General features: G+C 42.4%; 2 protein-coding genes across 4 annotated transcripts; both read left to right on the forward strand.

Annotated features, from left to right (window-relative positions):
- Nucleotides 1-5,203: 5,203 nt before the first annotated feature.
- On the forward strand, nucleotides 5,204-22,901 carry LOC139368388 (probable E3 ubiquitin-protein ligase DTX3). 3 transcript variants are annotated; one of them, XM_071107187.1, is made up of 6 exons: nucleotides 5,212-5,602; nucleotides 5,785-5,826; nucleotides 8,399-9,059; nucleotides 12,887-13,100; nucleotides 17,694-17,911; nucleotides 20,339-22,901. In XM_071107187.1, the coding sequence occupies exons 2-6, from the start codon at nucleotides 5,814-5,816 to the stop codon at nucleotides 20,412-20,414; spliced, it is 1,182 nt and encodes a 393-aa protein (XP_070963288.1). In that variant the 5' UTR covers nucleotides 5,212-5,602; nucleotides 5,785-5,813; the 3' UTR covers nucleotides 20,415-22,901. The 3 variants fall into 3 exon arrangements, with proteins under 3 accessions (XP_070963290.1, XP_070963288.1, XP_070963291.1); XM_071107189.1 differs by lacking the exon at nucleotides 5,785-5,826 and having other exon boundaries at nucleotides 5,204-5,602; XM_071107190.1 differs by lacking the exon at nucleotides 5,785-5,826 and having other exon boundaries at nucleotides 5,319-5,347.
- A 260-nt stretch (nucleotides 22,902-23,161) lies between these two features.
- On the forward strand, nucleotides 23,162-26,464 carry LOC139368389 (probable E3 ubiquitin-protein ligase DTX3). Its single transcript, XM_071107191.1, has 3 exons — nucleotides 23,162-23,668; nucleotides 24,197-24,414; nucleotides 24,658-26,464. The coding sequence occupies exons 1-3, from the start codon at nucleotides 23,327-23,329 to the stop codon at nucleotides 24,734-24,736; spliced, it is 639 nt and encodes a 212-aa protein (XP_070963292.1). The 5' UTR covers nucleotides 23,162-23,326; the 3' UTR covers nucleotides 24,737-26,464.
- The last annotated feature ends 232 nt before the right edge of the window (nucleotides 26,465-26,696 follow it).

A 26,696-nucleotide genomic window follows, 5' to 3' on the forward strand; every position in this document is an offset into this window, starting at 1 on the left:
ACAAAAGATTAGCCAGCTGTCTAGGCTATGGCTGGTTCTGGAGCTGGATTTGTCATAAGCATTTAGGGGAAAACTTAGCCATAGTTGGTTAGCGGAAACCACTATATTTGACTTCCCCATTGATTGTTATGTCCAATGTTTTGGCATTTTCCATAAATTGCGGACTCAAATCCGCCATAGAAATAGAAAGAACAAGATGACGCTCTGATAATATGGGTAATTATTGAACGGTTTGGGCTAGAGACCAGTTCTTCTACACTGTAATGGACACTGTGCAAGCTTTGGTAGGCTGGCAGGCTATTCGGCTGCGGTACAATAAAGCCAAGTCCTGTGCTCATAGTTTTTTTATTTTTTTATTTTTTTATTTTTTTATTTCACCTTTATTTAACCAGGTAGGCTAGTTGAGAACAAGTTCTCATTTGCAACTGCGACCTGGCCAAGATAAAGCATAGCAGTGTGAACAGACAACACAGAGTTACACATGGAGTAAACAATTAACAAGTCAATAATACAGTAGAAAAAAGGAGAGTCTATATACATTGTGTGCAAAAGGCATGAGGAGGTAGGCGAATAATTACAATTTTGCAGATTAACACTGGAGTGATAAATGATCAGATGGTCATGTGCAGGTAGAGATACTGGTGTGCAAAAGAGCAGAAAAGTAAATAAATAAAAACAGTATGGGGATGAGGTAGGTTAAAATGGGTGGGCTATTTACCGATAGACTATGTACAGCTGCAGCGATCGGTTAGCTGCTCAGATAGCAGATGTTTGAAGTTGGTGAGGGAGATAAAAGTCTCCAACTTCAGCGATTTTTGCAATTAGTTCCAGTCACAGGCAGCAGAGAACTGTAACGAAAGGCGGCCAAATGAGGTGTTGGCTTTAGGGATGATCAGTGAGATACACCTGCTGGAGCGCGTGCTACGGGTGGGTGTTGCCATCGTGACCAGTGAACTGAGATAAGGCGGAGCTTTACCTAGCATGGACTTGTAGATGACCTGGAGCCAGTGGGTCTGGCGACCAATATGTAGCGAGGGCCAGCCGACTAGAGCATACAGGTCGCAGTGGTGGGTGGTATAAGGTGCTTTAGTGACAAAACGGATGGCACTGTGATAAACTGCCTCCAGTTTGCTGAGTAGAGTGTTGGAAGCAATTTTGTAGATGACATCGCCAAAGTCGAGGATCGGTAGGATAGTCAGTTTTACTAGGGTAAGTTTGGTGGCGTGAGTGAAGGAGGCTTTGTTGGGGAATAGAAAGCTGACTCTAGATTTGATTTTCGATTGGAGATGTTTGATATGAGCCTGGAAGGAGAGTTTACAGTCTAGCCAGACACCTAGGTACTTATAGATGTCCACATATTCAAGGTCGGAACCATCCAGGGTGGTGATGCTAGTCAGGCGTGCGGGTGCAGGCAGCGAACGGTTGAAAAGCATGCATTTGGTTTTACTAGCGTTTAAGAGCAGTTGGAGGCCACGGAAGGAGTGTTGTATGGCATTGAAGCTCGTTTGGAGGTTAGATAGCACAGTGTCCAAGGACGGGTCGTGTCGTCTGCGTAGAGGTGGAGTTCTCACAGGGGAAGTGAAATTATAGGCTCCAACGACTTTGCTCATGATGCATGCCGCAAATGACATGTAACAACAGCACAATAAATGTAACTTGAATTTTATTTTCACGTGTGCTATTTCATTAAAGGCTACACACTTGTGGTTTCTAGCTGCACCAATAAAAGCAGTGGAGCGTGTAGTGAAGCAAAACTTTAGAGGTCAAAACCATTCATCTTGGGTAAACGAGGGGGAGTGGGGTTGCAAAATGTAATTATAATACACAATTTACCATTTATAAAATGGTAATATTATATATATATATATATATATATATATATAATAGAGAGTGTATATATATATATATATACATATATATATATATACAGTGCCTTGCGAAAGTATTCGGCCCCCTTGAACTTTGCGACCTTTTGCCACATTTCAGGCTTCAAACATAAAGATATAAAACTGTATTTGTTTGTGAAGAATCAACAACAAGTGGGACACAATCATGAAGTGGAACGACATTTATTGGATATTTCAAACTTTTTTAACAAATCAAAAACTGAAAAATTGGGTGTGCAAAATTATTCAGCCCCCTTAAGTTAATACTTTGTAGCGCCACCTTTTGCTGCGATTACAGCTGTAAGTCGCTTGGGGTATGTCTCTATCAGTTTTGCACATCGAGAGACTGAAATTTTTTCCCATTCCTCCTTGCAAAACAGCTCGAGCTCAGTGAGGTTGGATGGAGAGCATTTGTGAACAGCAGTTTCAGTTCTTTCCACAGATTCTCGATTGGATTCAGGTCTGGACTTTGACTTGGCTATTCTAACACCTGGATATGTTTATTTTTGAACCATTCCATTGTAGATTTTGCTTTATGTTTTGGATAATTGTCTTGTTGGAAGACAAATCTCCGTCCCAGTCTCAGGTCTTTTGCAGACTCCATCAGGTTTTCTTCCAGAATGGTCCTGTATTTGGCTCCATCCATCTTCCCATCAATTTTAACCATCTTCCCTGTCCCTGCTGAAGAAAAGCAGGCCCAAACCATGATGCTGCCACCACCATGTTTGACAGTGGGGATGGTGTGTTCAGCTGTGTTGCTTTTACGCCAAACATAATGTTTTGCATTGTTGCCAAAAAGTTCAATTTTGGTTTCATCTGACCAGAGCACCTTCTTCCACATGTTTGGTGTGTCTCCCAGGTGGCTTGTGGCAAACTTTAAATGACACTTTTTATGGATATCTTTAAGAAATTGTTTTCTTCTTGCCACTCTTCCATAAAGGCCAGATTTGTGCAATATACGACTGATTGTTGTCCTATGGACAGAGTCTCCCACCTCAGCTGTAGATCTCTGCAGTTCATCCAGAGTGATCATGGGCCTCTTGGCTGCATCTCTGATCAGTCTTCTCCTTGTATGAGCTGAAAGTTTAGAGGGACGGCCAGGTCTTGGTAGATTTGCAGTGGTCTGATACTCCTTCCATTTCAATATTATCGCTTGCACAGTGCTCCTTGGGATGTTTAAAGCTTAGGAAATATTTTTGTATCCAAATCGGCTTTAAACTTCTTCACAACAGTATCTCGGACCTGCCTGGTGTGTTCCTTGTTCTTCATGATGCTCTCTGCGCTTTTAACGGACCTCTGAGACTATCACAGTGCAGGTGCATTTATACGGAGACTTGATTACACACAGGTGGATTGTATTTATCATCATTAGTCATTTAGGTCAACATTGGATCATTCAGAGATCCTCACTGAACTTCTGGAGAGAGTTTGCTGCACTGAAAGTAAAGGGGCTGAATAATTTTGCACGCCCAATTTTTCAGTTTTGATTTGTTAAAAAAGTTTGAAATATCCAATAAATGTCGTTCCACTTCATGATTGTGTCCCACTTGTTGTTGATTCTTCACAAAAAAATACAGTTTTATATCTTTATGTTTGAAGCCTGAAATGTGGCAAAAGGTCGCAAAGTTCAAGGGGGCCGAATACTTTCGCAAGGCACTGTATATATATAAAATATGTTTTACGTGCTCCTAACCAACTGTGCTATTTTGTTAGTTTTTTTGCGTTGTTTGTAACTTTTTTTAAAACTTATTTTGTACATAATGTTGCTGTTACCGTTTCTTATGACCGAGAAGAACTTCTGGATTACTGACCTCGAACAGGAAGAAGATTTTTCCTTTCGGGCTGCCTTCTAAAAATTTGTAGGCGAGCGAGTAAACTCCCACTGCCAGCCATTTTATTGGCCAACTTGCAATCATTGGAAAATAAATCGATGGCCTACGATCAAGATTATCCTACCAACGGGACATTAAAAACGGCAATATCTTATGTTTCACTGAGTCGTGGCTGAACGACGAATATAGAGCTGGCGAGATTTTCCATGCACCAGCAGGACAGAGAAGTTACGTCTGGTAAGATGAGGGGTGGGGGTGTGTGTCTATTTGTCAATAACAGCTGGTGCGCGATTTCTAATAATATAATATTATCTAATATAAGTCTCAAGGTATTGCTCGCCTGAGGTAGAGTACCTTATGATAAGCTGTAGACCACACTGACCACACTATCTACCAAGAGAGTTCTCATCTATATTATTCATAGCCATCTATTTACCACCACAATCCGATGCTGGCACGAAGACCGGACTCAACCAGCTGTATAAGGCCAGGCATAAGCAAACAAGAAAATGCTCATCCAGAAGTGGCGCTCCTAGTGGCCCTGGGACTTTAATGCAGGCAAACGTCAAATTCCTTTTACATAATTTCTACCAGCATGTCACATGTCCAACCAGAGGGAAAAAAAACTCTAGACCACCTTTACTCCACTCACAGATATGCATACAAAGCACTCCCCCGCCCTCCATTTGACCAAATCTGATCATAATTCTATCCTCCTGATTTCTGCTTACAAGTAAAAACTAAAGCAGGAAGTATCAACCAATGGGGCTGGGGCATATGTTTTATTATACCACTGTACTCAGAAATTATCTATGAAATTATGAGTGTATACATGTCCGAGATCACAGGACTAACATATGCAAATAACAGCGTTGGGGTGTCTAGTGAATAGCTGGATATAGGTTACTGTTGGTGATTTGGGGAATGCAGGCCTAAGGAAAGTGGGTAACAGGGCTGGGATAGGCAAGTAACAGATATGAGATGTATTGGCGAAGGAACTGGGTCTATGAGTAACAAATAGGGCATTTAGGGCTAACACATGGGTGTATCGGTATTTGATTGTATCAATATTAGGCTATTGGCATATGGGTGTTAGGGTTAGGACATGGGGGTTTGAGTAATGGATTTGAGGTGTGTGGGTAATGGGGTTTAGGTGTGTGGGTATGTGGGTATGTGGGCTGAGGTATATAGATATTGGGGCTGAGGAATAGAGGTAAATGTCTGTTAATTTTATTATAGATATAAGCAATATGGATTACATGTTAGGGTTCCTAATGGCATTACATTTGCATAGTGGCATGTTAGGGAAAATGTTGGGAACAAGGTTAAATAGGTCGTTTCACTAAGGTAATGCATGCTCTGTACATATTTGTTTTTAGAGTTCTGTCTGTAGATTGCCATGGATTGCTAATGAAGATGCTTGAGTCTCCCCAATTCCTTGCCAACAATTTTTAACCAATCACGGAGTGTTCTATGACGAACTTCCTGCTTTCAGTTGTCTCTCGTCATTAAACTGTTGGACATGGCTTGAAAGTACAAACAATTTCCATACGTATATTCTTGAGTACGCGGTTGTCATAATAATGAAACAGCTAACGTGGTTATGTGAAAGGTCAGAATGTGTATGATGTAAGTAGGGGTTGATTTTGTATTAGGCTGTGTCTCAAGGACGTGGAAAGAGGAAGACAACCTCGAGTATGGAGAAGGGGACTCGATTAATTGTTAGCTTACGTTACGGATAGATTAAAATGGATACTAAGTATATATTGACTACAAAATACGTGTTATCAACATATCCACTGCAGCACACGATTTTCAGGCCATGTCCATATATGTTTTAGCTAGTTCCGTAATCTAAACCCCATCCGACAGCTACGACAAAAGGTGAGACGGTTCACCCCACACCGCATTCTAATTTAGTAAAATGATTATGGACGTTCCACTTTGGAATTTGAACAGATCCATCGGGTTCCTAGCTGCGCAACTCGAATGTCAGCGAATATTTGTCTAGTAATTTGACGTGTCACGTTTTGTACTACTTCAGTTTTTCTCTTCATGTTCAACAGGGGGATATTTTCTAGATTGAAGGAAATATATGGGATCACAAGGTAACTGTCTAATAAATATTTATAATTGTTTCATATGACTGTCAGAGGTCAAACGTTGCACACAACCAAACATGTTGATAGAAGATCGGGTTGAGCTAGCCTCAGTTTCCTTTGTTTACTCAGTCTGCATTTCAGAACAGCTGATACGTCCATTTCAGCACTGCCGCGATACTGCCAGCCAGCGTGTTGTAGCTTTGACTTGTCCTGCGACCACTGACACCAAACATACGAGCTCAAGCGGAATGGTAGCACTCGCAAAAACAGACATGTTTCACAGTTGTTATTTGTAGTGGTTTAAGACTAGCGATATTCGAACGTTCTGTCTGTATTGCGTCGCCGTGCATACACCTTGCTTTCATTGCCTCACGCAACATACCGGTAGGCCGAGTAGCAACGATGTACCAGCAGAAATAAGTGATTTAATCGGTTTTTGGGTCAAAGAACATCCACAAGTCAAAATTTTAACCTGGCTGCATGCTTTTTGTTATTGTTGTAACAGTCCATTCGAGCACCGAATGGAAACTGTGTAAATGTAGTCTAGTCGTGGTGTTCTCATCTCATTAATTTGTCATTATTGTCATGGTAGGCTAGTAAACAGTGCATTGTTACACTGTTATGGTTCAGATTAAGGAAGGAGTCAATTACATTGTGTTCATTTAAAGTTTTATGAACTGAAATGAGTCATTTCAGAATATGGGATTAGCCAAACTCCCTAATTATGTTCATTGAATTCTGACGGTGCCTATTAAGGATGTTGCCTGATGTTGCCTATTTCACTTGACATGTTTTTGTTTGCCTTAAACACAAGCCACTATTGATTGAGGTGAGGTATGTATGTATGTCTCCCCCCCCCCTGGTGTTTCCTGTGCAGTTTAATTTTAGCTCAGCTTTTCAAAAATGTATACAGATCAGAGTATATTGGGATTGCCTGAAATAAGAGAATGACATATATTAGAAACTTTGTTGGTCCTGTATGGCTCAGTTAGTAGAGCATGGCACGTGCAACGGATTACGGGTTCAATTCCCTGTTTACAGTACAGTCTCATCCCGGTGTAATAAGTTTAACATTACATATTTTCCTTTAATGGCTTGAATATGTGTCTAACTGCCATTTCATGGCTTTTTTGAAATAGTGAAACATTAGTTATACTTTTTATATAAAACTACTAAATATATTCACCAAATAATTTATTAAAACACACTGTTTTGCAAAGGTCTACAGTAGCTTAAACAGCACTCTGTGGGTCAGCACCATGGTGTAGCCTGAGGACAGTTAGTTTACGTCCTCCTCTGGGTACATTGACTTCAATACAAAATCTAGGAAGCTCATGGTTCTCACCCCCTTCCATAGACTTGGACAGCAGTAATGAAAGGTTGGAGGACGTCCTCCAGGAGTTATCAGAGCACTTGCAGCATTAATATATGTTGTCTACTCAGTCAAAGGATCAGAGTTTAAATGTAGTTCTAAAAGCATAAGCTACAGCTAGCTAACATTGCAGTGCATAAAATGTGACTCAAAGAGAATGAAAGACAATAGTTTTACAGTTTTGAACAAATTAATTTCTTTAAAAATGAACGACATGGAGAGAGCTATATTTTGTTGTATTTATTTTTCACTTTCTCTTAGCTAGCGAATGCAGCTAGATAGCATCCCTCACTGTTTGAGTAGGCTAAACTATGTTAGCTAGCTGGGTATGGCTATACAGCATTGGAACTCTTCCAAGTCAAGGTAAGCTTTTGTTTTTATTAATTTATTGCCACCGGGGCCTGCCTGCCAGTGTAACTGCTAAACTGCTTGCTGACTGTACTCTACTGCATGATTGTAGCAGGTTTACTAACACGTTAGTTCTGGTAGCTATGTTGATTATGATATTAGCTAATATGTTGACAACTATGTAGGCTGTGTGTAGCGGTTATGTTATGAAGTTTTGGCTTGGAAAGTTTTTTTTGCCTGGACACAGGCAGTTGATGTGTTGTGCTATGAAGTCCACAAGCGAAGGGAAAAGGTGAGAGGAGGAGAGAGCTTTGATGCGAGAGAGAATTATATGAGCAAAATTATCATGTTTGTATGTGGATGCTATGAAAGTGAACTGTTTTCATGATCAGGGGTGTGTTCATTCTGCCAATTCTGTTGAAATCTGTTTCTTAAACGGAAGCAAATGAAACTTGGATAAACATACCTGAATTTGTCCAATAGAAACTCTCGTTTGCAACTGTTGGACTAATGATTACGCCCTAGATCAGCTAGATGCAGGCAAGTCTGCAAGGCGGTATTGAATGTGTCGGTCTGTTACCTTGATTACTCATAATGTTCTCTCAACCTGTGCACCTACGTTGTAAACATTTATTCATAGCAGCCTCATGATGGTCATAGGGAAAATTTGAGTATCATGTAGTAGCTTAAACCTATCAATGTTTTATTGAGCAGGATGAATGGATAACAGTCATCCAATATGCTATAATACAAATAAGGCCATGCTCATAATTTAAAAAAAAATCTTCCTCCCTCATCTTAAACGTCACCGACCACTACTGGTGTCTAATGGTTTCTCTCTTGTGTTTCCCTATGCAGTTTCATCTGTTGAAATGAGTGTGCGCGCGGGGCAGGGTAGCGATGAGGTTCTGGTGTCCCAAGCGGTGTGGGACTACTTGGCCACCGCCGGCCGGCCCTGGCTCATAGACTTCCAGGACAAGCAGGGCCTCAGCGCAGGCATTATCCGCAGAGGGGAGCGGGGAGGCTGCTGCGCAGTGCGGCTACGCCCCGTAGAGGGCTCCCGTCCTGGGGGAGGACCAGGGATGATGGAGGGGGGACCCATCTCCAATGAGACACGCAAGTCCTTCATAGACTTATGCCGCTGTGCCCGGAAAGAGATGAGCAAACAGGAGGGGGGTCCTAAGTGGAAGAGGTCCGTGCTGCCCTGTGTTGGGGTGAGGGTCCTGGATGGAGAGGGGAGCCTGCTAACACCTCAGCCTCCCCAGCCCAGACGCTCTCAGAGGCAGCAACAGAGGTGTAGGAAGCCTGCGGAGGATGAGACCTGTGTGGTCCTCTCCAACTCCATGAATTCCATGAACTGCATGTCTCACGATGCATCAGGACAGAGGAAGCAGGACAACATGGAAGTCAACTGCAGTATGATGGCATCTTCTCATAGCCACTCCCAGAGTGAAGCAGACGACCACACCTCATGTTCCATCTGCATGGGAGACATGGTGGAGAGGACCACGCTGGAGAGGTATATTTAAAGTTTTAATGTCATGTGCACAGGTACAGTGAAATGCCTTTCTTGCAAGCTCTAACCACAACAATGCAGTAATCAATAACAATGTAATTCTAAAAATAACAGGGTAGGGCTCCCGAGTGGCACAGTGGTCTAAGACACTGCATCTCAGTGCAGGCACTGCAGTACCTGGTTTGAATCCAGGCTGCATCACATCCGGCCGTGATTGGGAGTCCCATAGGGTGGCCCACAATTGGCCCAGCGTCGTCCGGGTTTGGCCAGGGTAGGCCGTCATTGTAAATAAGAATTTGTTCATACTTCTTAGGGATATCCCCTTTTTTTTCCATTTTCACCTAAAATGACATGCCCAAATCTAACTGCCTGTAGCAAGGATATGCATATTCTTGGTACAATTTGAAAGGAAACACCTTTGAAGTTTGTGGAAATGTGAATTGAATGTAGGAGAATATAACACAATAGATCTGGTAGAAGAAAATACAAAGAAAAAAACAACCGTTTTTTTTCTTCTACCACCATCTTTGAAATGCAACAGAAAGGTTCCAAATCTAGCCATCACTCTGGTTGTAATTCCGATGGTGTCCACAAGATGGCAACAGTGTATGTGCATAGTTTCAGATGGATAACTTGTAGTATGAGAACTACATGACATTTAGTGTGAAGTCACCCAGGTACATTTGGGAAAATCGTGAAGGAGACATATACATTCACATGACATTTTTCTGCAAGAATATCGTAGAATCTTTATACTTGGACATTGATTTAGTTTTTCTAGTATTAGTAGCCATATTATAAGTTCAACATTTGTAAAACACCTAGTTTTCATAACTCTCCATGTTCTTATAATTTCTGTCCAAGTTATCTAACAAAACAACACTATGTTCTCTCTGGGACCCTTTTAGGTGATAAATCAGAGCAAGTATTTACACGTTTTACCTTCAGAGGTGAATTTATCAAACCTATTGCGGTGAAAAAAGTGTTTTATTGTTAGGAGCTCTCAAACAATAGCATGGCATTTTTTTTGCAGTAATAGCTACTGTAAATTGGACAGTGCAGTTATATTAACAAGAATTTAAGCTTTCAGCCAATGTTAGACACTTCTATGTACCGACATTTGTTGTTTTTCTCAAATCTGTGATCACGGCGCTGCATGATTTACAACTGTCCCGTTGACGGGACTCCTATCCCTAAGACTGACTAGTCTAGTTAAATAAAGGTTAAAAAATAAAATAAAAATGTATAAAATAACTAAGCATCGGAGAATATAGGGTCAGTTCCAGTACCATATTTACAATGTGCAGGCATACTGCATTGATAGAGATAGATATGTAAAGGGGTAAGGTAACTAGGCATCAGGATACAGTGCCTTGCGAAAGTATTCGGCCCCCTTGAACTTTGCGACCTTTTGCCACATTTCAGGCTTCAAACATAAAGATATAAAACTGTATTTGTTTGTGAAGAATCAACAACAAGTGGGACACAATCATGAAGTGGAACGACATTTATTGGATATTTCAAACTTTTTTAACAAATCAAAAACTGAAAAATTGGGCGTGCAAAATTATTCAGCCCCCTTAAGTTAATACTTTGTAGCGCCACCTTTTGCTGCGATTACAGCTATAAGTCGCTTGGGGTATGTCTCTATCAGTTTTGCACATCGAGAGACTGAATTTTTTCCCATTCCTCCTTGCAAAACAGCTCGAGCTCAGTGAGGTTGGATGGAGAGCATTTGTGAACAGCAGTTTTCAGTTCTTTCCACAGATTCTCGATTGGATTCAGGTCTGGACTTTGACTCTGCCATTCTAACACCTGGATATGTTTATTTTTGAACCATTCCATTGTAGATTTTGCTTTATGTTTTGGATCATTGTCTTGTTGGAAGACAAATCTCCGTCCCAGTCTCAGGTCTTTTGCAGACTCCATCAGGTTTTCTTCCAGAATGGTCCTGTATTTGGCTCCATCCATCTTCCCATCAATTTTAACCATCTTCCCTGTCCCTGCTGAAGAAAAGCAGGCCCAAACCATGATGCTGCCACCACCATGTTTGACAGTGGGGATGGTGTGTTCAGCTGTGTTGCTTTTACGCCAAACATAACGTTTTGCATTGTTGCCAAAAAGTTCAATTTTGGTTTCATCTGACCAGAGCACCTTCTTCCACATGTTTGGTGTGTCTCCCAGGTGGCTTGTGGCAAACTTTAAATTACACTTTTTATGGATATCTTTAAGAAATGGCTTTCTTCTTGCCACTCTTCCATAAAGGCCAGATTTGTGCAATATACGACTGATTGTTGTCCTATGGACAGAGTCTCCCACCTCAGCTGTAGATCTCTGCAGTTCATCCAGAGTGATCATGGGCCTCTTGGCTGCATCTCTGATCAGTCTTCTCCTTGTATGAGCTGAAAGTTTGGAGGGACGGCCAGGTCTTGGCAGATTTGCAGTGGTCTGATACTCCTTCCATTTCAATATTATCGCTTGCACAGTGCTCCTTGGGATGTTTAAAGCTTGGGAAATCTTTTTGTATCCAAATCCGGCTTTAAACTTCTTCACAACAGTATCTCGGACCTGCCTGGTGTGTTCCTTGTTCTTCATGATGCTCTCTGCGCTTTTAACGGACCTCTGAGACTATCACAGTGCAGGTGCATTTATACGGAGACTTGATTACACACAGGTGGATTGTATTTATCATCATTAGTCATTTAGGTCAACATTGGATCATTCAGAGATCCTCACTGAACTTCTGGAGAGAGTTTGCTGCACTGAAAGTAAAGGGGCTGAATAATTTTGCACGCCCAATTTTTCAGTTTTTGATTTGTTAAAAAAGTTTGAAATATCCAATAAATGTCGTTCCACTTCATGATTGTGTCCCACTTGTTGTTGATTCTTCACAAAAAAATACAGTTTTATATCTTTATGTTTGAAGCCTGAAATGTGGCAAAAGGTCGCAAAGTTCAAGGGGGCCGAATACTTTCGCAAGGCACTGTATATGATAAACAGAGAAGCTGCAGCACATATGACTGTGTGTGTAGAGTCAGTATAAATGTATGTGCATATTATGCGTGTAAGCAAATGGATTGTTTGTATGTGGTTTGGAGTATCAGTGTGCCTTGTGTGTAGGGCCCTGTGAGTGTACATGGAGACCGTGCAGTGGAAATGTGTTCTCTGGCTTGATGAATCATGCTTCACTTCTGGCAGTCCGACGTACGAATCTGGGTTTGGCGGATGCCAGGAAAGTGCTACCTGCCCAAATGCATAGTGCCAACAGTAAAGTTTGGCATAGGAGGAATAATGGTCTGAAGCTGTTTTTCATGGTTCGGGCTAGGTCCCCTAGTTCCAGTAAAGGGAAATCTTAACGCTACAGCATACAATGACATTCTAGACATTTCTATGCTTCCAACTTTGTGGTAACAGTTTGGGGAAGGCCCTTTCCAGTTTCAGTGTGACGATGCCCCCGTGCACAAAGCAAGGTCCATACAGAAATGGTTTGTGGATCAGTGTGGAAGAACTTGACTGGCCTGCACAGAGCCCTGACCTCAACACCATCAAACACCTTTGGGATGAATTGGAACGCCGACTGCGAGTCAGGCCTAATCACCTGATCTCACTAATGCTCTTGTGGCTGAATGGAAGCGAGTCCATGTAGCAATGTTTGAACATGTAGTGAAAATCCTTCCCAGAAGAGTGGAGGCTGTTAGCAGCAAAGTGGGGACCAACATAATATTAATGCCCATGTTTGACGAGCAGGTGTCCACATACTCTAGGCCATGCAGTGTATGTATTGTTTTCAAAATTGAAAGTAAAACCATTCTCTCTCACTCCCTCCCAAGGTGTGGCCACACATTCTGCCGGTCATGTCTGGACCAGGCCTTCAAGGTGAAGAGAGCATGTCCGGTGTGTCGTCTGGTGTACGGCCAGCTCATAGGGAATCAACCGGCTTCCGGGACTATGATGGTGGAGAGGGACCCAGATCTGGAGTTGCCGGGACACGAGGGCTACGGGTGTATCTGCATCATCTATAGCTTCACACCTGGTCTACAGGCGGTGAGTATATATGACAAAAGAAACACGTTCATGAGAAAAACCACAAGGAGGAACAGTTGAAGTCTGAAGTTTACATACACTTAGGTTGGAGTCATTAAAACTTGTTTTTCTACCACGCCACAAATTTCTTGTTAACAAATTATAGTTTTGGGAAGTCGGTTAGGACATCTACTTTGTGCATGACACAAGTAATTTTTCCAACAATTGTTTATAGACAGATTATTTCACTTATAATTCACTGTATCACCTCCCGGGTGGCGCATTGGTTAAGGGCGCTGTGCTGCAGTGCCAGCTGTGCCATCAGAGTCCCTGGGTTCGCGCCCAGGCTCTGTCGTAACCGGCTGCGACCGGGAGGTCTGTGGGGCGACGCACAATTGGCCTAGCGTCGCCCGGGTTAGGGAGGGCTTGGTCGGTAGGGGTGTCTTGTCTCATCGCGCACCAGCGACTCCTGTGGCGGGCTGGGCGCAGTGTGCGCTAACCAAGGTGGCCAGGTGCACGGTGTTTCCTCCGGCGCATTGGTGCGGCTGGCTTCCGGGTTGGATGTGCGCTGTGTTAAAGAAGCAGCGGCTTGGTTGGTTGTGTATCGGAGGACGCATGACTTTCAACCTTCGTCTCTCCCGAGCCCGTACGGGAGTTGTAGCGATGAGACAAGATAGTAGCTACTAAAAACAATTGGATACCACGAAATTGGGGAGAAAAAGGGGTAAAAAAATGTAAATAAAATAATTCACTGTATCACAATTCCAGTGGGTCAGAAGTTTTACATACACTTTTGTACATACAAGTTGACTGTGCCTTTAAACAATATTCCAGAAAATGATGTCATGGCTTTAGAATCTTTTGATAGGCTAATTGACATAATTTGAGTCAATTGTTCGCGAGGAGTGTCCAGAATATTTTGGTTTCCACATTCATTACGCAAGTTAAGACCATTGTGCCTGAATCCACATTGGATCGAATATCCTTAGAGAATTAATGTTGATTATCTGTTGTCTGATTGACTTACAGCAGGGTCTTGTTAGATTTAACAGAAAGGGTAATGAGCGAATTTCTTTCCACTTGTTTTTGTGCCTAGGATTGGACACAGTCTACTGTGCGCAATTGTGTAGGATAGACTATTGCACAACACCCAACGCTATTCCTATTAATTATTCTGGATACAATGATGACAAATTACATAGCGTAGTGGGTTTATTGACAATATGATCTGGTAATGAAATAACCTGACAAATCAATTTTGTTTTCCATGTTAGAGCTGCAGTTTTAAACTACAAGGAGCTTGAAGTAGCCTACTTGAATTTGGAGCTCAGAAATGAAGTACTGGAATAGGCCTAGCTTGAAAATCAGACATTTCAACCATTTGGTGGTGAAAAGTTGTAATTATTGTAGCCAGTATGAACCGTGCTTAAAGGATGTATAGTCTTAGGTCTATGTTGTATAGCTAGAGTTATGAGCCATTTTGCATACATTTACTTTTATTCCCCTAAGTGCACGTGTAACTGCATGAAAATAATTTTTTATTTCAAACCATTTTGAAATTGATTCCAATGTCACGCAATGGCCCCATTTTATTTATACAAAGACCCATAAACAGAATATGAGGTGACCAGTGTTCTCTATATACAGCGCATTCGCAAAGTATTCAAACCCCTTAAAAAAATATATATAAGTATTCAGGCCCTTTGCTATGTGACTCGAAATTGAGCATTCTGTTTCCATTGATCATCCTTGATGTTTCTACAACAGTCCACCTGTGGTAAATTCAATTGATTGGATATGATCTGGAAAGGCACACACCTGTCTATGTGAAGTCCCATAGTTGACAGTGCATGTCAGAGCAAAAACCAAGCCATGAGTTCAAAGGAATTGTCCGTAGAGCTCCGGGACAGGAATGTAGAAGCACAGATCTGGGGAAAGGTACCAAAACAAATCTGCAGCATTGAAGGTCCCCAAGAACATAGTGGCCTCCATCATTCTAAATTGGAAGAAGTTTGGAACCACCAAGACACTTCCTAGAGCTGCTCGCCCGGCCAAACTGAGCAATCGGGGGAGAAGAGCCTCGGTCAGGGAGGTGACCAAGAACCCAATGGTTGTGTTTAGGTTGAGGTAAAAAAAAATGTGGAAAAAGTAAATGGGTCTGAATATTTTTCCAAATGCACTGTACATGGGGCATTCGTCTCAATATGCAGGGCTTAGTTGCTGGCAGTTAGCTGGCTAGTGATAATTGTTCAACAGTCTGATGGCCTGGTCTCTTGGTCCCGGCTCTGATGCACCGTCTCTGTCTGCTTGATGGTAGCCACCCGAGCCAAGATCGGTTTACTCTGCTAAGGTCCTTAATGTTCTTTTTGGCCTTCCTTTGGCACAGAGTTGTCAAAGACCATAGCCACCCCAGTCATAGACTGTTCTCTCTACTACCGCATGGCAAGCGGTACCGGAGTGCCAGGTTTAGGACAAAAAGGCTTCTCAACATTTTTTACCCCCAAGCCATAAGACTTCTGAACAGGTAACCAATGGTTACCCAGACTATTTGCATTGTGTGCCCCCCCCCATCTGTAGATGTTTGTGAGGGTCTCACGGGCCATGCCAAATTTATTAAGCCGCCTGAGGTTGAAGATTTTCAGTTGTGCCACCTTCACCACCGTGCCGGTGTGGTGGAATCATTTTAAGTCCATTTCAGGTCTCCTTGCACTTAAGAAAATTCATACACTTTGGTCGTTTTCCTGGGGCTATGAAAATCCAGGAATAGCATATCTTTCATAACTGGGCACTCAATTAGTATCTTACCCATATGTTTGTCTTAACAAAAAGCTTGGATATTTCAAAGAAAACACGTCATGCTTGAAGTAATGTTATTGAATTTCTATACCACTTAACACCATTTTTGTGGTTATTGTATCTGTGTGTGTGTGTGTGTGTGTGTGTGTGTGTGTGTGCGTATACACACTGCTCAAAAAAATAAAGGGAACACTAAAATAACACATCCTAGATCTGAATGAATGAAATATTCTTATTAACTACTTTTTTCTTTGCATAGTTGAATGTGCTGACAACAAAATCACACAAATTATCAATGGAAATCAAATTTATCAACCCATGGAGGTCTGGATTTGGAGTCACACACTCAAAATTAAAGTGGAAAACCACACTACAGGCTGATCCAACTTTGATGTAATGTCCTTAAAACAAGTCAAAATGAGGCTCAGTAGTGTGTGTGGCCTCCACGTGCCTGTATGACCTCCCTACAACGCCTGGGCATGCTCCTAATGAGGTGGCGGATGGTCTCCTGAGGGATCTCCTCCCAGACCTGGACTAAAGCATCCGCCAACTCCTGGACAGTCTGTGGTGCAACGTGGCGTTGGTGGATGGAGCGAGAAATGATGTCCCAGATGTGCTCAATTGCATTCAGGTCTGGGGAACGGGCGGGCCAGTCCATAGCATCAATGCCTTCCTCTTGCAGGAACTGCTGACACACTCCAGCCACATGAGGTCTAGCATTGCCTTGCATTAGGAGGAACCCAGGGCCAACCGCACCAGGGCCAACCGCACCAGCATATGGTCTCACAAGGGGTCTGAGGATCTCATCTCGGTACCTAATGCTACCTCTGGCGAGCACATGGAGGGCTGTGCGGCCCCCCAAAGAAATGCCACCCCACACCATGACTGACCCACCGCCAAACCGGTCATGCTGGAGGATGTTGCAGGCAGCAGAATGTTCTCCACGGCGTCTCCAGACTGTCACGTCTGTCACGTGCTCAGTGTGAACCTGCTTTCATCTGTGAAGAGCACAGGGCGCCAGTGGCGAATTTGCCAATCTTGGTGTTCTCTGGCAAATGCCAAACGTCCTGCACGGTGTTGGGCTGTAAGCACAACCCCCACCTGTGGACGTCGGGCCCTCATACCACCCTCATGGAGTCTGTTTCTGACCGTTTGAGCAGACACATGCACATTTGTGGCCTGCTGGAGGTAATTTTGCCGGGCTCTGGCAGTGCTCCTCCTTGCACAAAGGTGGAGGTAGTGGTCCTGCTGCTGGGTTGTTGCCCTCCTACGGCGGCCTCCACGTCTCCTGATGTACTGGCCTGTCTCCTGGTAGCGCCTCCATGCTCTGGACACTACGCTGACAGACACAGCAAATCTTCTTGCCACAGCTCGCATTGATGTGTCATCCTGGATGAGCTGCACTACCTGAGCCACTTGTGTGGGTTGTAGACTCCGTCTCATGCTACCACTAGAGTGAAAGCACCGCCGGCATTCAAAAGTGACCAAAACATCAGCCAGGAAGCATAGGAACTGAGAAGTGGTCTGTAGTCACCACCTGCAGAACCACTCCTTTATTGGGGGTGTCTTGCTAATTGCCTATAATTTCCACCTGTTGCCTATTCCATTTGCACAACAGCATGTGAAATTTATTGTCAGTGTTGCTTCCTAAGTGGACAGTTTGATTTCACAGAAGTGTGATTGACTCGGAGTTACATTGTTCCCTTTATTTTTTTGAGCAGTGTCTGTTTGTGTGTATATATATATATATATATATATATATCATTTTTGTTCCTGTTCTTTTCAAACTTTCCTCTGAATTATGCCTGGGTCATGCAGCCGGAGCACCCTAACCCTGGTGTAAGCTACCCAGGTACGGACCGCGTGGCTTACCTCCCAGACAGCCCAGAGGGGAACCGGGTCCTGGGCCTGCTCCGCCGGGCCTTTGACCAGCGCCTCATCTTCACTATAGGGACCTCCATGACTACGGGAATGCATAACGTCATTACCTGGAATGACATCCACCACAAAACCTCCATATGGGGCGGACCACGCTGGTATGGAAACGCCTGTCTTTACTGAAGGCTAATGGAGATTTTAGTGTGTTTCTAAAATGTGAGATGTGACAGTAGCTTTTAAAAATGTTATTTTTTATTTTTACAAATTTCAAACATTATCTAGTGATAACTGTATGTATACGGTGGGGCAAAAAAGTAGTTAGTCAGCCACCAATTGTGCAAGTTCTCCCACTTAACCACTGCGCCTCCCGGGTGGCGCAGTGGTTAAGGGCGCTGTACTGCAGCGCCAACTGTGCCATCAGAGTCCCTGGGTATACAGGCTCTGTCGTAACCGGCCGCGACCGGGAGGTCCGTGGGGCGACGCACAATTTGGCCTAGCGTCGTCCGGGTTAGGGAGGGATTGGTCGGTAGGGATCTCTTTGTCTCATCGCGCACCAGCAACTCCTGTGGCGGACCGGGCGCAGTGCGCGCTAGCCAAGGTTGCCAGGGGCACGGTGTAGCCTCCGACACATTGGTGCGGCTGGCTTCCGGGTTGGATGCGCGCTGTGTTAAGAAGCAGTACGGCTGGTTGGGTTGTGTATCGGAGGACGCATGACATTCAGCCTTCGTCTCTCCCGAGCCCGTACGGGAGTTGTAGCAATGAGACAAGATAGTAGCTACTACAACAATTGGAAACCACAAAATTGGGGAGAAAAATGGGTAAAAAATCCCCCCCCCAAAAAAAAAAAAAGATGAGGCCTGTAATTTTCATCATAGGTACACTTCAACTATGACAGACAAAATGAGGGGAAAAAATCCAGAAAATCACATTGTAGGATTTTTGTATTAATTTATTTGCAAATTATGGTGGAAATTACGTATTTGGTCAATAACAAACGTTTATCTCAATACTTTGTTATATACACTTTGTTGGCAATGACAGAGGTCAAACGTTTTCTGTAAGTCTTCACAAGGTTTTCACACACTGTTGCTGGTATTTTGGTCCATTCCTCCATGCAGATCTCCTCTAGAGCAGTGATGTTTTGGGGCAGTTGCTGGGCAACACAGACTTTCAACTCCCTCCAAAGATTTTCTATGACTGGCTAGGCCACTCCAGGACCTTGAAATGCTTCTTACAAAGCCACTCCTTCATTGCCCGGGCGGTGTGTTTGGGATCATTGTCATGCTGAAAGACCCAGCCACGTTTCATCTTCAATGCCCTTGCTGATGGAAGGAGGTTTTCACTCAAAATCTCACGATACATGGCCCCATTCATTCTTTCCTTTACACGGATCAGTCGTCCTGGTCCCAAAGCATGATGTTTCCACCCCCATGCTTCACAGTAGGTATGGTGTTCTTTGGATGCAACTCAGCATTCTTTGTCCTCCAAACACGACGAGTTGAGTTTTTACCAAAAAGTTATATTTTTGTTTCATCTGACCATATGACATTCTCCCAATCTTCTTCTGGATCATCCAAATGCTCTCTAGCAAACTTCAGACGGGCCTGGACATGTACTGGCTTAAGCAGGGGGACACGTCTGGCACTGCAGGATTTGAGTCCCTGGCGGCGTAGTGTGTTACTGATGGTAGGCTTTGTTACTTTGGTCCCAGCTCTCTGCAGGTCATTCACTAGGTACCCCTGTGTGGTTCTGGGATTTTTGCTCACCATTCTTGTGATCATTTTGACCCCACGGGGTGAGATCTTGCGTGGTGCCCCAGATCGAGGGAGATTATCAGTGGTCTTGTATGTCTTCCATTTCCTAATAATTGCTCCCACAGTTTATTTTTTTCAAACCAAGCTGCTTACCTATTGCAGATTCAGTCTTCCCAGCCTGGTGCAGGTCTACAATTTTGTTTCTGGTGTCCTTTGACAGCTCTTTGGTCTTGGCCATAGTGGAGTTTGGAGTGTGACTGTTTGAGGTTGTGGACAGGTGTCTTTTATACTGATAACAAGTTCAAACAGGTGCCATTAATACAGGTAACGAGTGGAGGACAGAGGAGCCTCTTAAAGAAGAAGTTACATGTCTGTGAGAGCCAGAAATCTTGCTTGTTTGTAGGTGACCAAATACTTATTTTCCACCATAATTTGCAAATATATTCATTAAAAATCCTACAATGTAATTTTCTGGATTTTTTTCCCTCATTTTGTCTGTCATAGTTGAAGTGTACCTATGATGAAAAATACAGGTCTCATCTTTTTAAGTGGGAGAACTTGCACAATTGGTGGCTGACTAAATACTTTTTTGCCCCACTGTATCTCTAACTCTTTCTTTCACTCGATCACTCACAAGTTACATAGAATCACATGGCTTTAGTCTTATGAGATGTGACCGAACAAGAAAGCTATCCATGTTTTGAGCATGTGGTGAGAGGTTCAATTATGATTTCTGTCGGCCATTTGCTCCTAGAAGGCACTCTAGCTGTTCCTGCGATGACAACTCTCAATGACATTCTAATGGTGTTTTTATTTAATCTCCCCTGACAGCTTTGGCTACCCAGACCCCACTTACCTGGTGAGAGTGACTGAGGAACTCAGAGAGAAAGGCATCACTGCGGACTGACCGTCCAGATTCCAGAATGTTCCATTCTAGGAACACTAGGAATTCTAGGAACCTCTAGCTGTCCTGCTGCTGGTGGTTGCTAGGCTGCAGGCTCCTGGACCTAGACCCAGCAGGGCTGTGGATGAATTCGACAGGGGACAGGGCTTTTAGCTCCACAGCAGAAACAGGACTACAAGACTCTCGTATCACTCCAAGACCTCTTTTATGTGGAAAATCCTAACTTCCATTTAAATTGAATTTTCATTTAATCATGCATTGATGTCAATGGGAGACCATTCAACTTAAGTGGAAGTGAAAATTTGTCTTAAGTGGAATTTAGGTTTCACCCTTGTGTTCCTGTGTTAGGTGTTATCTTCTGCTCAATCCAGCAGCACTTTGTGTGGAAGAAAACATAAAAGTGAGAGCAATGTGATTTTCTGTGTGACACAATCCTCTACCTTTCACCTGGTGTTGACAATAGCAGGACATTTTTTTTTGCTGAACTCATCCGAGCAGTTATAATATAGGGATTAAATAAGTTGATAAGTAATAAGTACTTAAATATTATTTTGAAGAGAAGTCTATTTTGCCTGATATCTTTATTTCCATGCTGGGGGACACGTTCTCTATTTACCAGTTGCAAGCGCACATTATTGGTGGTTTTTCCAGTACGTTCGTAGAATAATTATCTTTTTCTTTAATTATTTTCCGTGATAACCTGTTACTTACAGATTGTACAAATACCATATCTGAGATAGGTGGCAGGCAGAATAGCACTGTCTGCTTCAATAGAAAGCTTCAAACTAAATAATTTAATTTCTCTAAAAGACGTTGCAATCTAAAGCACTCACAGGCACTTTGACCAAGGAAGTCGGTCAGTCGTTCAGTGGAGGGCTGGTTGTTCTCTGCATATCATTAGAATGATCATTGTTCTCTGCTACCTTTTCAGGGAAGACTAGTCTATGGAATAGTGCTCTGAGCAAATCGGGGAGGTGTTAGTCGTTAACAGCCCTGAAGCTAATAGCCTGGTAAGCTAGAAGTTGATGTCAATTTGCTTTGAGCCCTTCATTTCCCTTTTGATCTTCCTCTCCTTTGATTTCTTCACATAGGAAGGTTTTCTATTTGTGCTGGTCTAGGATCGGTGTGGCCTTTTTTTAAATCATAATGAATAAATGAGGGACCCTGATCCTAGATCAGCACTCGTACTCTTGAGACTCTTTTTATGAATACGGAACCAGGTTTTGAACTGCTTTGAGTTCAGTTCAGTTTGATGTCCAGTCAGTCATTGGTCCTCGTTTCCTAATGACCAGATTTACACGATGATGTCAAATGAGAAGGGCAAGATGTTGAACCACTTAAACCAAATCAAAGACAGAAAAGGGCTCTGAAATAATTAACTATGTGTCTGAAATGGCACTCTATTCCCAATGTAGTGCACGAGTGTTGATAGGAGCCAATAGGGCTCTGGTCAAAAGTGGTGCACTATACAGGACCCATAGGACTGGTTAAAAGTAGTGTACTGTGTCGGGAATAGGGTGCCATTTTGGACGCCAGCCCTGTCTGACCAGATGTTTGATTGTCTCATAAATAAAGAGGTATCTCTATCTGCTGTAATTAAAGTTTGTTTTAAGAGATAATCTAGGATTAACAATAAGTACCTGTAATATGAAAATGTTAAGGAGAATACTGCAGTCCCTTATAGGTGTATTGTCAGTGATTTATTTAATTACCTTGTTTTGATACATTTCTCATTGTTAGCGTGCCTTCTATTCAAGTTTTGAAGAAAATGTAGCATGTTGATACTAATGAATGATAAGCAATTCTTTAGTAGACTGTATCAAATTGTTATTTGGAGGGTCAGCCACAGCAGGAATTATGTTTGCTTTGTCTGCCTTTCTACAGTTTGAGAATGTAGAAACGGATGTGTATTTGACGGAACCTCTGTTATAAACAGTCGAAGTAGTCCAAAAATGTAGCCTCACTCATATGATCAAGCTGTGTGTGAGTGATTTATAAATAAAACACATTTTGATGAGAAGAATATGCATATTGTCCAGTCGGTGTTAACCTCTTATTTGTCTGCATTCGGATGATGTGAAAGAATTTACTTGGCCCATACATTAAATATCCCTTGCTACGACCCAAATGGCACCCTATTTATGATAGCAAAAGTAGTGCACTACATAGGGTGCCATTTGTGACTTGGCCTTTTCCCCCATCTCTTCGCATTTTTATTGTTTAGGGACCAACTTGAATATCTTTGCGAGACAGGAATAGTAGTTCAAATCAAGCTACCACGCAAATATTTCTATGCAGTAAACTATGTAAGTGAACTGGGGGTTGGGGTACAGGCAGGGGAATGAATACTGAAAAGGATTGTGTTGCCAATTGATTGTGAAAAGTTAAAGATTTGCTTTTCTAATTGTGTTCATTTGTGTTTGTCTGTTGATGTTAAACAATTATGTGGTTTACATTTTAATACTTGAATAAAAAAGGTTATGTTCTGTTTATGGTAGTGGTGGTGTTAATTATTGATTTCATATTATGTAAATAGCCTCAGTACAAATCTGACATTTATGATCACATGTTTTTCACTCCATATTGCAATATTATAGCAAGACTATTTTATTTATGGTTGTAACACAACTCAACCCTCAGGAAGATATCCTATTCCTTGGTTCACGCAGTGCAAACTATTGAAGTGGGACGTTACTGTAGCCTTTACACTTACATTGTACCTTCTGTCGAACATTAGCAACGGGTGACGTATGGTAATGACTAGATGTGGGAGGCTTTAGTCCTCTTTCTGTCGACATAGTCCTCTTCCTGAAAATCATAGTTCAGCTCAGACGAGTTGGTCAGATGACTTTGCGTTTTCCTGTTTCTGCCTCAAATTAGCTATGTACAAAATGTCCTCAAACGCTTAATCTATAATGACATCATCTAGATTCTCCAACATAGGCGACAGATGTACTTCTGCAACAGAGCAGCGACTCGGCGGCGACGAGGAGGACCATTGCATAATATGCATGGATAGTTTTCAGGAAAAGATAACTTTAAAATGTTCTCACTCATTCTGTTCAAGTTGTATTGACTCGTTTTTCAAAATTAAACCCGCATGTCCGGTATGTAATAGTTTTCACGGGACCTACGAAGGAACGCAGCCCCGGAACGGGATCATGACAGTGAGACGCAACTGGCAGTGTTTACCTGGCTATGAGGAGGGGAATGGACATATCACGATTGATTATCACTTTCCAGCCGGAGTACAAGGGGTGAGATTTATTGTAGCCTATGTTTACTTTATATGTGACGCAGATGTGCCTTATATTGTATCGCAGAATTGAAAGTGTCAATAGACATTGTGCCACAATTGACTTGAAGATGGAAGGTCCATGCGTATAGTCGGTGATTAGTTAGAGATTCATCTTAATGTTGTTCTTGAAAGCCCTTATATGAAAGTCGATGTATTGCTTTGGTACTGCCCCTCCATGGCATTACAGTCTTGCTGGTGATGTCATGCCAGACAGATTAGCTGCTGACTTCTTTATCACCTAAGGTGGAGTGTGATCCTCCATGAGGCCCTAATTATAAGTAGTAGGATTCATCTTACCACCACCAGTCAGTTATTTGAAATAACATGATTAGGCCTACAGCCAGAGGAGAAGACCCATCTCCGGTTTTGAGTCTGGTTCCTCTTGATGTCTCTTCCTTCTTGGGAGTTGTTCCTTGCTACTGTGGAAAATGGTTTTATAGACACAGTTGATTGATTGATATTCCTCTTTCTCGCCACATCCCTCCAGCCTGAGCATCCGAACCCGGGTGAGAAGTACTGCAGCACATCCAGGACAGCCTTTCTGCCAGCCTGTGAGGAAGGAGAGAAGGTACTGAGGCTGCTCCAGACAGCCTTTCACAGGAGGCTCATCTTCACGATTGGGACATCAGCCACTACCGGCCTCAACAACTCCATCACATGGAACGACATACACCACAAGACCAACATTAGTGGAGGACCACAGTTGTAAGTAGGCCTATCTATCCTAGTCTGAGGAAATAGAATCAGAATACTCACACGGTTTGAATGCTCCTGAAGTTCCATTGTGACATTTCTATCCCTAAGTCTAATGAAGACCTTAATCAGTGATTGACGGTGTTGCAACAGTGTTATTGACATTCGAGAGCGTTCGAACATTGCCATGTTTTTTAAATGGCAGATCAATGTGACACTGAAGCTGTTACGCCCTCTCTCTTTTCTCCTTGTTAGTTTCGGGTATCCAGACCCGGGCTACCTCTCTCGGGTCCAGGAGGAGCTTCGTCTGAAGGGAGTGACAGAGGAGAGCTGACTCCACTGGAGCTTCATGAAACCATAGAACTAGAACTACTCTTAGTTCAAATTCTATACATATTGTCACGCTCAGGAATCAAACACAAGACGAGAAGAGCAGTTACAGTGTTGGGGAAGCTACACTGAAAATATAGCTTACCAAGCTACCCATTCACACTAGAAGCTTAGCTGCCCTTAAGAAAAATATAGTTTCCTTAAAGTTACTTTGAAAAAGTAGGACACTACATCAAAACTACTTTGTGAAAAATTATCAAATTTAAATCTGAAATGTTATAGACTACAAGTTGCAAGAACAGATCACTTTACTGGTCAAATGTTAACAGAATGTGTAATTTGGCCTATTAAACACAACTTCAAATTAAAAAAAGGAAGGTATTGCCTACTTCGCCCATATTTTCTTTTCTTTTAGCAAAACAAAACAGTGTGGGTTTCCAGTAGTTAGCTACACCACCACATGGGCAAGAAAAGTAATTAACTACTGAAAACACTACCTAGATTTGAATTCAGTTCAACTACCACCAAAACTACTGTAAAATGTAGTTACATTACTAGTTGAATGACATGTTGTTCACTACTCCCCAACACTGAGCAGTTATGATTGTAGCCAACCGTTCCCAAAAAGGTTGGTTACAGACGTACAAAAATATCATACCTCCAAGACATGTTATCCTCTCACCGTCACAATAACAGGGGAGTTATTTTTTTAAAATATTTTTTTTGTGGGGGGGGGGGGGGGGGGGGGGGTGATATTTGTGCAACTAGAAGTGTTAAGAAAAATATTTGATTCTTATTTACAATAAAAGTGACTTCAAAATGACAGTGCATTATTTACTATTGTGCACAAAATAATCTGAAACAACCAAAACAAAGAGCAAGTGCATCCAACAAATTTGTGGTCACAAGCTTGATGAGGTCATTGCGTGCTATGAATATGGGACCAAGTGCTGTAATTTCTAAATGGGTACCCTCAAATTAAAGCAGTCAGTCTTTGTTTAATTTCAAATCCAAACTTTTGGAGTACAGAGCCAAAAGAAGAAAATATTTTTCACTGTCCCAATAAGTATTTGTGCTCCCGAGTGGCACAGCGGTCTAAGTCACTGCATCTCCGCGCTAGAGGCGTCACGACAGACCCTGGTTCAATTCCAGGTTGTATCACAACCGGCCGTGATTGGGAGTTCCATAGGTCAGCGCACAATTGGCCCAGCGTCGTTAGGGTTTGGCCGGGGTAGGCCATCATTGTAAATATGAATTTGTTCTTAACTGACTTGCCTAGTTAAATGAAGGTTTAATCAAATTTAAATAAATACATAATTATGGAGGGCACTGTATATGGTAGGATAGCTTTAAGATGGTTCATTGAAGACGTGGGTTTTGACTCGATGCCTGAAAGTTGTGTTCTCAGTACTATGTTGCAGTTTATTTGTTTAAAAATTTGTATTTTTCTCCACTGATTATGTGTCCCGTTCTGACCTTAGTTCCTTTGTTATGTCTTTGTTTTAGTATGGTCAGGGCGTGAGTTGGGTGGGTTGTCTATGTTCTTTTTTCTATCATTTGGGATTTTCTGTGTTCGGCCTGGTATGGTTCTCAATCAGAGGCAGCTGTCAATCGTTTTCCCTGATTGAAAATCATACTTAGGTTGCCTGGTTTCACTTTTGAGTTGTGGGTGTTTATTTTCTGTTCTGTGTTTTGTTGCACTGTTCAATGCAAATGAATTACTTAAAAATCATACAATGTGATTTTCTGGATTTTTGTTTTAGATTCTGTCTCTCACCGTTGAAGTGTACCTATGATAAAAATTACTGACCTCTAAATGCTTTGTAAGTAGGAAAACCTGCAAAATCGGCAGTGTATCAAATACTTGTTCTCCCCACTATATATATATACACAAACACTGACTGTACAAAACATTAAGAACACCTTATTGAGTTGCACCCCCCACACATACTATACACAATCCA

The sequence above is a fragment of the Oncorhynchus clarkii genome, chromosome 16 (genome assembly GCF_045791955.1).
Source record: "Oncorhynchus clarkii lewisi isolate Uvic-CL-2024 chromosome 16, UVic_Ocla_1.0, whole genome shotgun sequence".
Taxonomy (NCBI): Eukaryota; Metazoa; Chordata; class Actinopteri; order Salmoniformes; family Salmonidae; genus Oncorhynchus; species Oncorhynchus clarkii.